A 16883-nucleotide genomic window follows, 5' to 3' on the forward strand; every position below is an offset into this window, starting at 1 on the left:
ACTCTGACCAGCAATATCTGAGATGATACTGGCACCCACACAAGACAAGAAATCAGAAAAAGACATATTGAGAGGAGATTGTATTGTGATTCACACTAACACTAAGTGAAGCTGCCAGGCTAGTTGAACTTGCTTTTCAGTACAGTTGGTCAGTCAGTTCATAGAACTAGAATGTGATTCAATTTCTATGATTCAGCCTCTAACATCAATGCTTATGCAATTCAATATTATTTCTGTCTGGACTGGATTTTAACTATGCTTTGTAGTATGGAAGACGTAGGTCATGAATGTGCTTCAGTGTTAATCATACAAATACAACATACAAATGGTAAAAGGCAAATAGTGATTTTCAAATGTTTTTATTTTGATATTAAAATCAACAATAGAATTGGACAATAGAATCATGGTTACAAGCAAAATTGTGTTGTTGCTAGATTGAGTACAGCTATGGACCAAAAGTTGCATGTTCGAGTCGCATCGGGGTCAGCTGTAGCATTTTTGCTAACCCTTACCCTTTTCCTAACCTTAACCTAATTCTCTTAACCTTAACCTAATTCTCTTAACCTGCTACATGAATTCTCCTAACCTGCTACGTGAAGTCACTTCAGTCCATAGCTATACTCCACCTAGCCACAACTGTGGTACCAACTCCTGGCTGATACAATTCTGTGAGAAAAAGTATGATAAAAAAACTAAACTAAATGAAGGAGAGGCACAATTACACAAGCAGACACATTTTTCCAATCAATCATAACTGAACCCAACCTACATCACATCTGTACATTTACAAGGATCCTTATCCAATAGCTGTTCAACTAATTGTGCCTCCAAAAAAACGGAAACAAAAATAAGAGAAAGAGATCGAACGACAAAAGTATAAACCCAGCACAACATTTAAACAACATAAATATAACAACTGTCAAGATATTATTGAATTTGAACAGGCATATATGTGAACTACAAATATAGACATTTCTAATAGGATCAAGTCACTGTTAGTTTCAGCAGGATACAGATTTGTTTATGAGTATCACCCAAGAGATTTATTACAGAGCACTTAGCAATGAAATACAGCCTTCCTACTGTGACAAATATTTTTCACTTGGGGAGTACACACACAGTACTAACTACTTAAAGTTCCCATGCTACATTATCTATTGAAATACCATACAACATCAGAAGCATTACATCACGGGTATGAATTGTGTAGTTTTAAGAATGGGTGAGATATCTTTAAAAATTGTCCTCATTGGGAGTTGTATGGATTTCCCCAAAAAATAATTTGGCAAGTTTGGAAGGAAAATGTAAATCATTGCAGTGTGAATATGATGTGTTTATGGTGCTTTGAAAGAGCGTTATATCTGTTTTCTCAATGTCATTGGTAATCATTGAATTGGTCTGCATGTGTACTATGCAGGAACACATATTCCAACACTTCAGTGAAGGGATGAGAGATCTCTGCCCAGCAGCCCTAGTGACCCTTACCGATCTCTATGCCTTTTCCTGAAGCCAAAAAAATGTATTATCCTATCAAAGCTACCAGCCAATCCACTTCAATTAAATTTTAAAAAACACGGTCGTCGACCACCATTACTGAGGACAAGGTCTTACTGACACCAACACTGCAGTGGCTACAGCAGGTCTTAAAAAGCAGTCAGTCGCTGTCCAAAGTTCACTGGGAACTGGTCAAGAGTTGCAACACCCCTCAGGCAGTGTTCCAACACAGCAACAGGGGCCGAGTGGCAGCTCTTGAGGAAGTTCAAGTACGTCTTTGAGATTCAGCACCATGGCTGGCGAGTGGTGCCTCCTATCAGCTGTTTGCATTGTTTTGTTTTAAACTCACTCTCCAATTAGTGCCCCCTTCAATCTTAAGTTATAAAGGGAAATGTGTGGTGGCACTTTGGAGCAATCTGGTGAAATCAAGGAACCTGGATTTGTGCAGATGCCCACCACTTCACCATCGCTTTAAGCGTTATACAGGCTTTGCCACGTTTAAAACGCCGCCTGCCCCTGCGTAATTACTAGGAGACATCGAGGTTTGTTTCCTGGAACTCCATGGTTAACATAAATCTATGTTGAACAATGCAAACCTCAACATGTGTCATTAAGAGTTGCTGTTTCAAACCTTGTTTTTTCATTTAAGAACGGCTGCTAAAGGCCATCTGCTTGTATATGTGACACTGCTCCGGGTAAAGTGAAACCCAGCCGTTTGTGGAATAGTAGTCTAATGAGGACCAAAGAGGCACAATTATCTTGATCATTTTTGAGGGGACACAATAGGTTGGTAAATTGACAGTTTTTGCAAAGCAGATCTACAGGTTCTATAGAAAACTCAACTAAATCAATCACCATTGGTGAATGCTCCTGGTCTGATAAATGTAATTCAGCAAGAACATATAGCTCGCTGCGGTATCATGAATATCTAAAATAATTTCTATAGGTAAACTAGAGGAAATATTTCAAATGAAATATAAAATAAATGGTATGGCAAGTAGGTAAGGTCTAAGTAGAAAAGGCAAAAAAATATTTAAAAAATTCAAACGTGTGCAACAATTACTGATTTTGAGCATAAATACAAAAGAAATAAAAAGGTTTACAGAAATAAGGACAACCATACAAAAAAGTTCAAATTTCTCTGAATCATGATTGCAGCACACATTGGATAGTCTCTCCCACCCAATGTTACACTGGACATCTCTGAGTATGAACATATCCTCATATTGAATCCTTTGAAGGAAGACTACATTCCACTGATGCGAAAACTGTCTGAGGCAAAGCAGCATCAATTTTCATCTGTACACGAGATCACTGTTAAAACACCAGACAGAGTAAATGTCAGAATTCTTGGCATAGTGGGCAGAAAGATAGTAAATCTTGTATCCATACAAAACATCAAGACTTTGAAGGGTGTAGATCACGTTTGGATTCAATTTATTTTTTTAAGGCACCTGGTTTAGCAGGCATTGTATTAAAATTATGTTTGACATTTTGTAAAACCAAGTGAGTTGTGGGTATGCTTCTGTTTGTACGATTTTGTTTTCATAAAAACAGTGGGTAAGCAATGGAAAATAGTTTGATCTGAATATGTTCAACATCCAAAACCAACTCTCTCTATGCTTGTTAAGTTCAAATACCACGTGGACATAGTCCTTGATACTCACAAAATCCTTGAACTCAGGGTGAAGATGCACCCATTACTCAGTACATTTTGACCCAGTAACAAACATATCAGATGAGTGAGATTTTCATGCACAATGGTCATTCCCTACGCATATTCTCTGCATTTAATTATCCAACAATATAATACATCAAAACGGTTATACTGCATAGAGCATATAACCTTTGAGTATGAGCAGTTCCACAAGCAATATGGGGGGAGTTATAATACGAAAGAATGCGTTTGAAATGCTTCTGCAATGCTTAAAGCGGCAATCAGCAGTTGAAACAATAGCAAAGCGTCCTCCCCACCACTGTTTCGGGGGGAAAAAAACTGGGGGATGGAAAAATGTTAACACTAGCGCCGCACGATTAGTGATTTTTGAGGTCAGTTCAGTTTGATTATTAACAAATAACGTTTTTTGATTTCAATAAAAAAATTTAAACATTAAATGCATGATCAAATAATGACAATATTTTTGAGCTTTTTAATGGAAATTCCAAAGCCAAAAAGAGTGAACATTCAATTGCTGAAAAATTGAAAATATTCCATTGTCTCCATTAGGTCCACATTAGGTATGACATCAAAAGAAAATGACTATGAAATAAAACATTTCAGATGTGTATATTACTTAGTTTTTATTTGATGACTTCATTATTTTTCATTGTTTAATGTCCTATTCTCTGCTCAGGCAGTAGCAGCCAGCAAACATTCTCTGTGCTTCCCATACTGTAGTCATCCTTTTTGAGCTAGGCTAGCCTGCCTAAGCGTGCTGCAGAGCTGTCTGATTAAATAATTGTACTTGTTTTTCAAAGTAGATAAGGCATACTTTCACGAACTGTCTCTCTCGTAGTCGTGTTGTGTACATTCCTCTCTCATGTGGCCTGTGTGTATCTAACCTAACATAGCAGGCGTAAATTGTATCCATCTCGGTCCAAGACGGAAAAAAACAGGCGTAATGGATTATGGTCATTGTAGTTAATTACCACGTTTTTTCCCGCTGAACTAGGTTGAATGTTTGCTTAATGAAAACTACAACTCCCTTCAGCCAAGTGTCCCACATAGTTCCTGACATGATTTCTCTTGTGATTTATCTCAAGAAAAACAACGAGTTGGGGCCACCCCCCAAATAAAACAAACTTAAATGGAATTCAAGTAATTGAACTGACGTCGGTCAATTAGTTAATAACAAAAAATACAAAAACATAGGTTAATCGCTGAGAACTAGTAAGCACTCTCAAATTCAAAGAGCTATGGATGCAAGGACTGACCATCCATTATATAAAAAGTATAGTTTTAACCATGTTTTTAGGCTCTACAGTGTTTGTTTACATTTACTTTGTTTACAAACATTGGAGAAAAAAATAAGCTTATATTTTGGCTTCTGATGGGTTACGACAGTTGAACTTACCTCATGAGGCATTTATATAAGCTATATTCTTTAAGAATCAATGGTTACGTATCATTCATTTATAAAGGTACCAACTGCTGAGAGTAGCAACTGCTGAGTGCCTGCCCCTTTAAGCATTGAAGCAATGATGTACACAATATACAGCCCATGAAAAATCTGCTATACAAGTGTTAATACTTTAAGTTCTCAATTTCTATAGATACTATGGGTGTATGGGAAAAGATATAGATATATATCTATATATATAAATAAATAAATGGCAGAATGCAGGTACTTTGAATGACAGTTTAAAGTAAAAAACAAAGCATTCAACTGGTTAGATAAGATGGAAAGGAACATACTCATCTAGCAGTTATAAGACAGGTCTTTCTCCGTTACACATGCGTGGCTCCTCCATTGTCAGAGGAAATAGCTCCACTCATTCCCCACCTGCCTATCACCACTAGGAACACCTCCATAGGGTTACGGAGACAGGGTAAGCGTCTTTGTATAAAGTCAATGAAAATGCTCTGCTCAGACACGAGACAGCTGAAAACTAAAGCAACACACTGTCTTACTCAAAAACAAGTAAGACATGCATAGTGCACAATTTAAGAACATTGTCATCACATACACTACAAACAACTACATAAAAAGCAAGCCAAAATCATATCAGGAATTGAAAGAAAGAGGACAAACACGCTTGCCGCCTCCTCTCTAGAGTCTACTGACTGTCTACTGAATTGGAATAAATCGAGATCGGTCTCTTTCTCGTTGTGATCAAGCGGTTTGGTAATGCTACCATTAGACATCTATCCACAAGGTCTAAGACTATAGCATAAGGTTAACTCAAATGTGATCAAAACGTTAATAATTTGTTAAAAAGTAAAAAAGGTCTGTTAAGCATAGGCATATGTTATGTATAATGAACTATCATCTTTTTAATACAATATAAACCATGAATAACCAACCCATACATGAGCAGCAGCACAGTAAAACAGAGGTTGGATCAAAACTAGAAATATCATTTATTTCCCTTTTGAAAAAAAAAGAAAAAAAAAAAAGGTTGTACGTTTAAATTTGTTAGAGTATAAAGAAAAACTCATCTAGGTAAAATATTTATACTTAGAAGTCCATTGGCCTTTGTCTATTCTTATCCTGTAGAGAGCATCGCACCATTTTGTTTTACATTGACTCCCTATTAACACACACAGAGTTATTGAACTGCAGAAATAAAAATCGCAACGTTAATTGGAATACATAAATATATTTTCCTTTGATTTACTATCCTATTACATATATTTCTATTAGAAGAATGGTAGTTACCCTGATTCGCTGCAGAAGAGACCATAATGGATTCAATTATCAGCACTAGCACATAATTACACAATCTATTATCTGTTTATATGTTTGATGTCAATAGAGCAGAAGGAATAGTTACTGGCTTTGAATGTCAACCACTTCCTTGACTGTTAAAATGCCACAGAGTCTCCTGGTTAGAATGTAAAGTTGCACAGCTTGCGCCCATCATGTTAAATGTGAAAACCTGCGTGGACACACACCCGATGCTGGAATCAGCCTCACAACACTATGTTCCACTAGCTTCTTACACAACATTAATTCCCCTAGCTCAACCTCACTTGCCATCAGTGATCCCAATGGAGAGGCCATCGTTGATTTGAGCATATCACCAGGTTGAAGGTCTTTGTTGTAGACGGTACAATATTGGCCGAGATCGGTTGCCACAGCAACACTACTTCGCAATTGAACCCACTATTGGCCATCTTAAGTGAATGGATGGGTGTTTGAAAAGGCAAAAAGTATCCCGGATTAAATCTCCACTGCAAATTACTTGCCATACAGTACAGTGATATAGTTTTCCTTCTGAGGTACTCACAAAAGGATGTGAGCTGTTGTGAGCACCTCAGTCTCCCCTTCCCCATTAAGTACAAGTACAAATTACTTTTAAAATGATAACAATATAACTCTCTGGCAAATGCCCAGAAGAAATGTGTCTACACTGTACATCAACCTGAAGAAAAACCCAAAGCAGAATTTGTTTTTCCATAGGAAATCTCTACTGAAGGCAAATGAATTCATGACATTAGAGTCATTCAGAACATAGGGGCATTGTAATCAAAGGTTGATTGCCCTCTTAAGACCTCCCCAACACACTGTCCTGGTCAGGTTACAGAAGTCAAGTACTCACTGCAGCATTCAAACAAGGTCGGTTTAGCAGCAAATGGAAGGAAAAATGCTTTTCTTCATACTTGTTTTTTTTTTTTTTTTTGAACAAAGTGCTTTCTTTTTCATACATGTAATATAGACTATACAAATATAATATTTAGAAGATAAATCCATTTACAAAATGAAACACTACAAAAACAAACCATGGACGGTATATAGAGAATATTTACTACTACACTAACAAAGTAAGTAGAATAAGATATCTTATCAAACATATCATTCTAGTTTCAGAGAAAGTGTATTTTTTCCCTTTTTAATTCAATCAAAAATAGTTAGAGTATGGCGTACAGTGCGGGAAACCTGCTTTGCAGAACAATAACATTGTTTCTCTACAGCAAACAAAAGGCATGTTCAGATATCTTCAGTACTGAAATAAGAAAATGTTCACTAGATAAAAGAAAACATTTTCAATTAAAACATGCCCTTTCTCAGAATAAAGACAGTGTTACTTTTCCGCAGTGAGGGTTTTCAGCTGTGCCGGTTTGATTGAATTCAGCCTTAAGTCTCCTTGTTCTCTTGAAATTAGCAAACCTAGTCTTTCAAATTGACAAGTTACAGCAGCAAAGACAGACACTTGAACTAAGAGCATTTTCTCTCTAAAAGCTGCTCGTCTCATTTCGTCTGGGCTGAGATTGTAATACAGGTTAAGACTACAATTGCAAGTATTCAATTGAGACTTATCATCCATTCATTTTCTATCAATCTTCCCCATGACTCAGCGCAACAGATGAGCTTTGTGTCAAGAACTGAGGCGGAGGGCACAAAGAAACCAGAATGATATCCATGATATTAAATCCCTTACTTTCAGAACAACCCCTAAAAAACTAGAGCCTCTTCACAAAGAAAACAAAAAACAGGAGGAACCCCTCCCAGTCACCATCCAGAAACCCTACCCTATCTCATGCAGAGTCTCCATCCAGAAACCCTACCCTATCTCATGCAGAGTCACCATCCAGAAACCCTACCCTATCTCATGCAGAGTCACCATCCAGAGACCCTACCCTATCTCATGCAGAGTCTCCATCCAGAGACCCTACCCTATCTCATGCAGAGTCTCCATCCAGAAACCCTACCCTATCTCATGCAGAGTCTCCATCCAGAAACCCTACCCTATCTCATGCAGAGTCACCATCCAGAGACCCTACCCTATCTCATGCAGAGTCTCCATCCAGAAACCCTACCCTATCTCATGCAGAGTCACCATCCAGAAACCCTACCCTATCTCATGCAGAGTCACCATCCAGAAACCCTACCCTATCTCATGCAGAGTCACCATCCAGAAACCCTACCCTATCTCATGCAGAGTCTCCATCCAGAAACCCTACCCTATCTCATGCAGAGTCACCATCCAGAGACCCTACCCTATCTCATGCAGAGTCTCCATCCAGAAACCCTACCCTATCTCATGCAGAGTCACCATCCAGAAACCCTACCCTATCTCATGCAGAGTCACCATCCAGAAACCCTACCCTATCTCATGCAGAGTCTCCATCCAGAGACCCTACCCTATCTCATGCAGAGTCACCATCCAGAAACCCTACCCTATCTCATGCAGAGTCACCATCCAGAAACCCTACCCTATCTCATGCAGAGTCACCATCCAGAGACCCTACCCTATCTCATGCAGAGTCTCCATCCAGAGACCCTACCCTATCTCATGCAGAGTCTCCATCCAGAGACCCTACCCTATCTCATGCAGAGTCTCCATCCAGAAACCCTACCCTATCTCATGCAGAGTCACCATCCAGAAACCCTACCCTATCTCATGCAGAGTCACCATCCAGAGACCCTACCCTATCTCATGCAGAGTCACCATCCAGAAACCCTACCCTATCTCATGCAGAGTCACCATCCAGAAACCCTACCCTATCTCATGCAGAGTCACCATCCAGAAACCCTACCCTATCTCATGCAGAGTCTCCATCCAGAGACCCTACCCTATCTCATGCAGAGTCTCCATCCAGAGACCCTACCCTATCTCATGCAGAGTCTCCATCCAGAGACCCTACCCTATCTCATGCAGAGTCACCATCCAGAAACCCTACCCTATCTCATGCAGAGTCACCATCCAGAAACCCTACCCTATCTCATGCAGAGTCACCATCCAGAGACCCTACCCTATCTCATGCAGAGTCTCCATCCAGAGACCCTACCCTATCTCATGCAGAGTCTCCATCCAGAGACCCTACCCTATCTCATGCAGAGTCTCCATCCAGAGACCCTACCCTATCTCATGCAGAGTCTCCATCCAGAGACCCTACCCTATCTCATGCAGAGTCTCCATCCAGAGACCCTACCCTATCTCATGCAGAGTCTCCATCCAGAGACCCTACCCTATCTCATGCAGAGTCACCATCCAGAGACCCTACCCTATCTCATGCAGAGTCACCATCCAGAAACCCTACCCTATCTCATGCAGAGTCACCATCCAGAAACCCTACCCTATCTCATGCAGAGTCACCATCCAGAAACCCTACCCTATCTCATGCAGAGTCTCCATCCAGAAACCCTACCCTATCTCATGCAGAGTCTCCATCCAGAAACCCTACCCTATCTCATGCAGAGTCACCATCCAGAAACCCTACCCTATCTCATGCAGAGTCTCCATCCAGAAATGTATTTCTCTGAACATCTCTCAAATTACATACATGCGCACCAACAGAAAAAGGCAAATAGTACAAAAATGTTTGTTTTTTTTTCATTCCATTTTTTTTTTCAAAGTTTCTCTGAATGTGAGGATAGGCCTTAGAAATGTGTCATGCTTATTAACGTATCAATTTGAGAAAGTGGCAATTCACAATAGATAGATATATGTGTATGCATGAATGGACATTACTATAAATACACAACACTTAATATAACATATATGTATGTGTATTCGTCGTGTAACATAAATTATAGAAGTGATATACCTTTTGGTTATTTGTGACGTTTTGACAAACAGTCAAAATAAAACTTGTATTATGCAATTGTTCTCCATCTCTTTTCTACTTCGTGCCAAAGCACAATAGAAGAAGTGGAAGTATTACATGTAACTTTTGGAATCTATCAAATGTTTTTAAAGCAACTAATCTACTTGAGAAGCCAACTGACAGGAGCCATTTAGAAAAAGTTAATGAATGCTTCTTTCAGTACGTAATTGGACCCAAGCAAATTTCACAGTTCAATGAAAATCCCTGACCCTACCACATTTCCTACATTCAATACGGTGTCAGGTAAGCTGTGCAAAACCTTACTTTATCTGGCTAGTCGCCGTTTTCGTTGCATGTGTCTTTGGTACAAAAAGCAATCAAAATATAGTGTGCAAATATTTTTTAAATTCTATACGAATATCCTTTTTAACCCTCCCATCCCCATCCCCAGCCCCAAAGTCCAAGTACCGATAACCAAAGTACATTTTTGTCAGAGCCATCTTATAATACAATGCACAGACTCTGTGGCATATATCTACATGTTCCATGTCCATATGTACATTCAGAATAGCTTGAAAGAGCAGAAATACATTACAAACCTCTTGACCTTCCCTGCACCATGTTCTGCTCTCCCTCAGTGTAAAATGGTCCACTATCCTTCAACCACTTGTGTAATCATCTCACTTTAAATACAAGGCACAATGAACAGTACTGTTATTAAATACAAATATGAACACACCAAACTAAGGAACTTCAAACTATTAGCCCTCTCATCCCTACTTTGCAAGAAGCCAATGGTGTTTTCATTTGAAGACGCTTCAACCAAAGGGTATATAGATAGAGGAAATGGTTTGTTATAATCACATCATCTAGCTTATAGTCAGATGACTAAGAATTTTCCCATGCAAAGGATGGGAATATAGTGGCCTTCTGCTCAAGTCTATTTGAAATATCTTCTCAACTGCAAAAACACAGGACAATGGAATTGAAAAATCAGGCCAAATTGCAAAACAACCTTTCACTGCATTCCTGTGTATCCCCCCCAACTTCTACAAATTTTTAGCGTCATTCTGTCAAAGTAGACTTTCTTAATGTTAGTAGTAATTCAGGTGCTTGTGTGTTTTTGTTGCCTTATAATGTGGTTGGCAGGCTGAGAGTATTGGGTAACATCTCCTCCTATGTGAATGCCACGGTGCTAGAATGGGAAAGCAGACAACAGGTATGAAGCGTTCCCTATACCTCCACAACAGTAGACACTATGGAATACCCAGTGGCTGTTTTAAGGTTTTTTTCATCTGAGAAGCACAGTTCAGTAAAGGTGACAAGGACATGGGATTGACAAGTTACTATTTAGGTTTCAATAGCAAATATCTCGTGCCATCCCATCGTCTCACTCTAAATATAACGGCATCCTGTGTTGCCTTTCCCACCCAGGTACGCAGGCATGAAACGGGTCGTTTGAACGCTACAGGAAATGGCTACAGCTAGAACTGATAATCATTCTGTTTTGACAGATTTTTTTTTTCTTCCAACATAAACATTTCGGGAGGTATTTTTCATATATTGGCTTTGAATTCGCAAACACTGCGGCCCTAAAGACACTAGCCACGTGCACTAGCCACGTGCACTAGCCACGTGCACTAGCCACGTGCACAAATGGCGAGTAACAGACTACTAGTGCAGAGATAGATACTAAGTTTCATTTCAGCACATGCTCACAGTGTGAAGACATACATACATTTGGAGCGTGGTATGTATGTCTTCCCACAGGGCATGGTGATGCGATTCCTGGATGGAATGGTCATGCAGAGGGTGAGCCGTTACAGTGTGGGACAAGAATGGCGCGGATGGCTTTGAGTATGCCATCACCAGACCTCTACATGGTCCGTCTACACTCTAGACGTGGGTACGCGCAGCCCGACCAGTCCTCCAGTGGGATCCCCCTTGCCAGTGTTCTCTAGGATCTGGTTAACAAAGTCAGACGTCTGCCCGGCAACTGGTGACTTCACTGCAGAAAGAAAAAAATGACACGTTTTTCTTAAACAACAGCCATTGTTTAAACTGTGTTTGGGCTCAAAACTATATTTCTGTTGCTACTTACAACAAAATGCATCATCTTACCAAGGGTCTCTTGGATGAGTTTGTCCAGAGTTTCAGTCATGCTAGTTCCCTTGTCGTCGCAGATATCCTGCACTCTGTTCACTATCTCTTCCTTTATGGTGTTGATGACAAACAAAAGCCGATCTGGAACAAACAATAAAACAAGGGCAATGTAATTGTTATTTTTTTAGAGAGAAAGAGATTGGCAATAAAGCTATTTACAAAAACAAAACATAAACTTCCTTCCCTAAACCACAAATTATAGAAGGACAATTGACAGTCTACCAATTGCACAATGTAGAAAACTGAAATCAAGTTGGAAATCATCTATGGGAATGGTGTATTATTCAACATAACTTATCAACATACCGTATTCTGTGCCCAGACCCCACAGCTTGACTTTGTTGGCCTCATACTGAGCTTTCTTCTTCAGTCGACAGGCCCTGAACAGAGAGACAAACAGCTTGTGTAAAGGTATACATATAACAAGAACACCCCTTATGTAGTAATAGAAGTACTAGTAGTAGTAGCAGCAGCAGCAGTAGTGACAGTAGTAGTAGTGATAGTACTAGTACTAGCAGTGTTAGCAGCAGCAGCGATAGCACTAGCAGCAGCAGCGATAGCACTAGCAGCAGCAGCGATAGCACTAGCAGCAGCAGCGATAGCACTAGCAGCAGCAGCGATAGTAGTAGTAGTAGTGATAGTACTATCAGTGATAGTAGTAGTAGTAGTAGTAGTAGTAGTAGTAGTAGTAGTTGTGATAGTAGTACTACTAGTGACAGTACTAGTAGTGATAGTAGTAGTAGTAGCAGTGATAGTAGTACTAATAGTAGTAGTGACAGTACTAGTAGTAGTAGTAGCAGCGTGTATCAAAGTTGACTGTAACAAAGCAGAAAGAGAAGGTTCTGGAGAACAAGAGTTGAACAAGGTTTCAAGGTGAGTATCCAGTACCTGGATGCCAGTTTGTTCTTCTCCTTGCGGGAGCGTGGGCGGGCTGTGAGGGGCAGCTCGCTGACCGGGGTCAGATCACTGATCACTTTGTTGAGCTTACGCAGCTCGTTCCCGATCTGCAGCAGCTTGCGAGGGTTAGGGGTCAAGTCCTCCACATCTGTCCGCCGAGACTTCTTCAGAGTGTACTTCCCTGTTCACACAGCCGACCACCGAGCCAGTTAACCACTGAGACATGTCCCTTAGTCAGCAGGGACAGTCAAGACACATTTGTATCTCAAAACCCCAAAATGTACACTATAAATAATGGACCAACAACGTTACATTTATAACCTACATACATTATCAGGGTAGAATGTACTGTAAGATGTAATCGATGAACTATGAAGAGTGTGGCTTCCATCAAGTGCATGTGTAAATGCGGGAATTCATACTTCTTCACATGATTGTAGTGCAATAGATAGTTTGTGGTGTGTGCTTGTACATGTGACCACTTACTAGATGTGTGTGTTTATGATAAAGTGTGTCTCACCGTGGTGTGGGCCATTCCTCTGGTACATGTTGCTGGGCAGGGTCTCCCTGTCCCACTCAGACGGCTTGAGCAAGCATTCCTGCTTGGAGGGGGTGAGCTGCTCGCTGTACTCCCAGAAGTAGCGGCGCTTGCCCCTCTTCCTGGAGATCCCTGCCGTCAGCCCCTTCACGTCCTCCACCGCGTCATTGTCACATCCTGATCACAACAGGGAGGCAGGGAGCGAGCGAGAGACAATTGAGAGAAAGAAGGACCAGAGAGAAAATATTAGCAAGGGAGATAAGGGTGAGGGTAGAGAGATGAAGATGGAGAGAGCGAGATTAAGAAGGAGAGAAAGATGAAGATGGAGAGAGCGAGGATGAGAAAAGGGCAGAGGGTCAGTTGATCAGAGAGCCTTCCACATATAAAATAGCTTAAATAAACCCTTGATTATACTGTTCCATCTCAGAGCACGGCCAGGGTCACACTAACACCCACCCAAAGCAGAAACATGACCCCATTCTCAAGATCCATTTATAATCCAGAATGCTGACTCACTGGACCACAATGGGCCAGGCCAGGGACTCCCAACAGGGAATAAGTTCACCAATCACATATTTCCTTTCTGTGGGACTCTGCAGCTACAAAGATATTCCCATCCAGAACTCTAAGTAATCATTACTATACAGGGAGCTGACATTTGTAATAAACTGCCGGTCTGAAGAGAGCACCTTCAGCGACTCCAACCTCACTTCACATGGAAAAACAAAATGGTTGCTATAAAGGGACATGCTTGGATTTTGGCCTCGGGGCCAATGTGGGTCTCAAAAAAGGTGAATGTCTACCTGATATATGGCTACCTGGCTCGGAGAAGGCGTCGCTCATGTCATCATCTTTATCCCCCTCATAATCATCGTCCTCCTCATCTTCCTCATCATCATTCTCAGAGAGCTCATGCTCGCTGCCAAAACCCTCATCATGATCTTCATCGAGATCTTCATCCAGCTCCACCCCCTCAGCATCCTCTTCGTCCTCCCCCACCTCCTCCTCTTCGTCCTCCTCCTCTTCCTCCTCCTCCTCCTCCTCCTCAGTGAGGGCTTTCCCGGCCAGCCTGGCTCGGGTTAGGAACAGGGAGTAGTTGTGCTCCTCCTCCTTCTTCTTGTCAGAGACTGGGTCAGTCCCACTGGCAGTCAGCAGGGTCTCACTGGCCCCAGCCCCAGCTACAGGGTAGTGGAGCATAGGGGGCACAGCTCCAGACGTGCCCACTGAGGCGGGTGGCATCTCCCGGCGAGGCAGCTCTACCGTCTTCTCATAGGCCAGAGTGCTGGCGGAGGCAGAGGCAGAGGCTGCAGTAGCAGGAGCAGCCACGGGGGCAGCACAGCCAGATGTGGTGGCCAGCTCAGGGGGCTTGCTGCTGTACGTGAAGTGGTTTTCGGCCTCAACCTGATGGGAGGCCGTGGGCATGTCGACTAGGGGCCGGTGGGGCATGCTGATGCGAACCTTTGCTTTGCGCACGTAGTCATTGCAGTGGTAGCCCAGGGTGGCCATCTTGCTGGTTCCCTGGGCCTTGGACATTGTCTCTGTGCTGGAGGGGACAGGCCAGGTGGCCTTCTGGGAACCCTTGGCAAAGTCGCCCAGGGGGTTCTTGACCAGGTTGGAGCAGGAAGAGGAAGTGCCCGGGCGGGCGGCTGTCTTCTTGCTCAGGGAGAGTGGGTGGAGGGAGGTGTGCTGCTTCTGGCCCCCTATCAGCAGATCAGGGTGGTAGAGTGTGTCACACACAGGGGGCTGCGAGTCCTCGCTGTTGAGCTGAGCCAAGGTGGGGGTCCGGGCAATCACCTCCTCATCTTGGTAAGGGCTGGAGAAGTCATCCAGGCCTGCCTCCTTGGTGCCCCAGATGTCACAGCTGGTGAAACGAGTGTACTTGGTCAGGTCCTCCCAGTACGTATCCCACTGCTCAAAGTTCGAGCTGTAGGCCGGGTCGCTGTCCACCAGCTCCATGAGGTGCTCCCCACACTCCATCTCCTTGCAGTCCCCCACCGTGAAGTGATCAACTCTAGGACTTAGGCAAGCAGTCATTTCTCTGTCCTGGGGAGGAAAAGAAAGTACAGAGATGAAAATAGTGCATAGAATTCACATTATTTCCTGTGATAAGTATGCAACCATCTTCAATCAACAATTTTCTGTGTAAATAAAGTTATTTTTTTTATTGTATTGTTATAGCGTGTTGTGTTCTCTACTACACCACCTGTCCTGCCTCTCTGTGTGTATTTATTATGGATCCCCATTAGCTGTTGCCAAGGCAGCAGCTACTCTTCCTGGGGTCCAAACACATTAAGGCACTTACATAACACATAAAACAAAAGATAAACAGTACATCATATAACATTATTACACCACTACATACAAAATGTATAATATCACCATACAACAATATTACAATGTACGTGTGCTAGTGTGTGTAAGTATGCATGCGTGTGTCTGTACCTGTGTGTGTGTGTATATCTCTTCACAGTTCCCGCTGTTCCATAAGGTGTATTTTTATGTTTTTATTTTTTTTATCTGATTCTACTGCTTGCTTCAGTTACCTGATGTGGAATTCCATGTAGTCAAGTATTTTACAAGCATTTCACTACACCTGCAATAACTTCAGCTCAAGTGTATGTGACAAATCAAATTTGATTTCTATGTAGTACTGTGCGCCTCCCATAGTATGTTCTGGACTTGGGGGATTGTGAAGAGACCTCTGGTGGCATGTCTTGTGCTAGTAGTTTAAACAGACAGCTCGGTGCATTCAGCTTGCCAACATTTCTTACAAAAACAAGTGATGAAGTCAATCTCTCCTCCACTTTGAGCCATGAGAGATTGACATGCATATTATTAATATTAGCTCTCTGTGTACATCCAAGGGCCAGCCTTGCTGCTATGTTCTGAGCCAATTGTAATTTTCATAAGTCCCTCTTTGTGGCACCTGACCACACGACTGAACAGTAGTCCAGGTGAGACAAAACTCGGCCGTAAGGACCTGCCTTATTGATAGTGTTGTTAAGAAGGCAGAGCAGCGCTTTATTATGGACAGACTTCTCCCCATTTTAGCTACTGTTGTATCAACATGTTTTGACCATGACAGTTTACAATCTAGTGTTACTCCAAGCAGTTTAGTTACCTCAACTAGCTCAATTTCCACATTATTCATTGCAAGATTTTGTTGGGGTTTAGTGAATGATTTGTCCCAAATACAATGCTTTTAAATTAAATATTTAGGACTACATTCCTTGCCACCCATTCTGAAAATAACTACATCCCTTTGTTAGGTGTTGCAGTAATTTCAGTTGCTCAAGTTTACTCAAAGCCAGTGGCATGTCGTTAGTAAAGACTGAAAATAGTAAGGGGCCTTGACAGCTTCCCTGGGGAATTCCTACCTCTACCTGGATTATGTTTGAGACTTCCATTAAAGAACATCCCTCTGTGTTCTGTTAGGTAACTCTTTATCCACAATATAGCAGTAATTTCTGTAAGCGCTGTGCTTTTGAATGTCCTCCCCTATAAGGGTGCTAAAAGTCTGTTGTCAATTTGTTTACTGTATAATAGCATTGTATCTGGTCAAACCCCATTTTTCCCAAA

The 16883-nt window shown here is 41.7% G+C and overlaps 1 protein-coding gene across 8 annotated transcripts in view; it reads right to left on the reverse strand.

Annotated features, from left to right (window-relative positions):
* Nucleotides 1-343: 343 nt before the first annotated feature.
* Nucleotides 344-16883, reverse strand: part of LOC106603875 (V-type proton ATPase subunit e 1) — a 32952-nt gene continuing 16412 nt past the window's right edge. For 7 of the 8 annotated variants that reach the window (XM_045717362.1, XM_014198080.2, XM_014198084.2 and 4 more), the window contains 6 exons: nucleotides 14108-15347; nucleotides 13287-13481; nucleotides 12758-12947; nucleotides 12176-12249; nucleotides 11828-11950; nucleotides 344-11714 (listed from right to left, as the gene is read on the reverse strand). In XM_045717362.1, coding sequence (XP_045573318.1) covers nucleotides 11596-11714; nucleotides 11828-11950; nucleotides 12176-12249; nucleotides 12758-12947; nucleotides 13287-13481; nucleotides 14108-15347 — 1941 coding nt within the window. In that variant the 3' untranslated portion in view covers nucleotides 344-11595. The remainder of the gene's footprint in view (nucleotides 11715-11827; nucleotides 11951-12175; nucleotides 12250-12757; nucleotides 12948-13286; nucleotides 13482-14107; nucleotides 15348-16883) is intronic. The other variant, XM_014198081.2, reaches the window with a different exon arrangement.

Source organism: Salmo salar, chromosome ssa04 (assembly GCF_905237065.1).
Source record: "Salmo salar chromosome ssa04, Ssal_v3.1, whole genome shotgun sequence".
Lineage (NCBI taxonomy): Eukaryota > Metazoa > Chordata > Actinopteri > Salmoniformes > Salmonidae > Salmo > Salmo salar.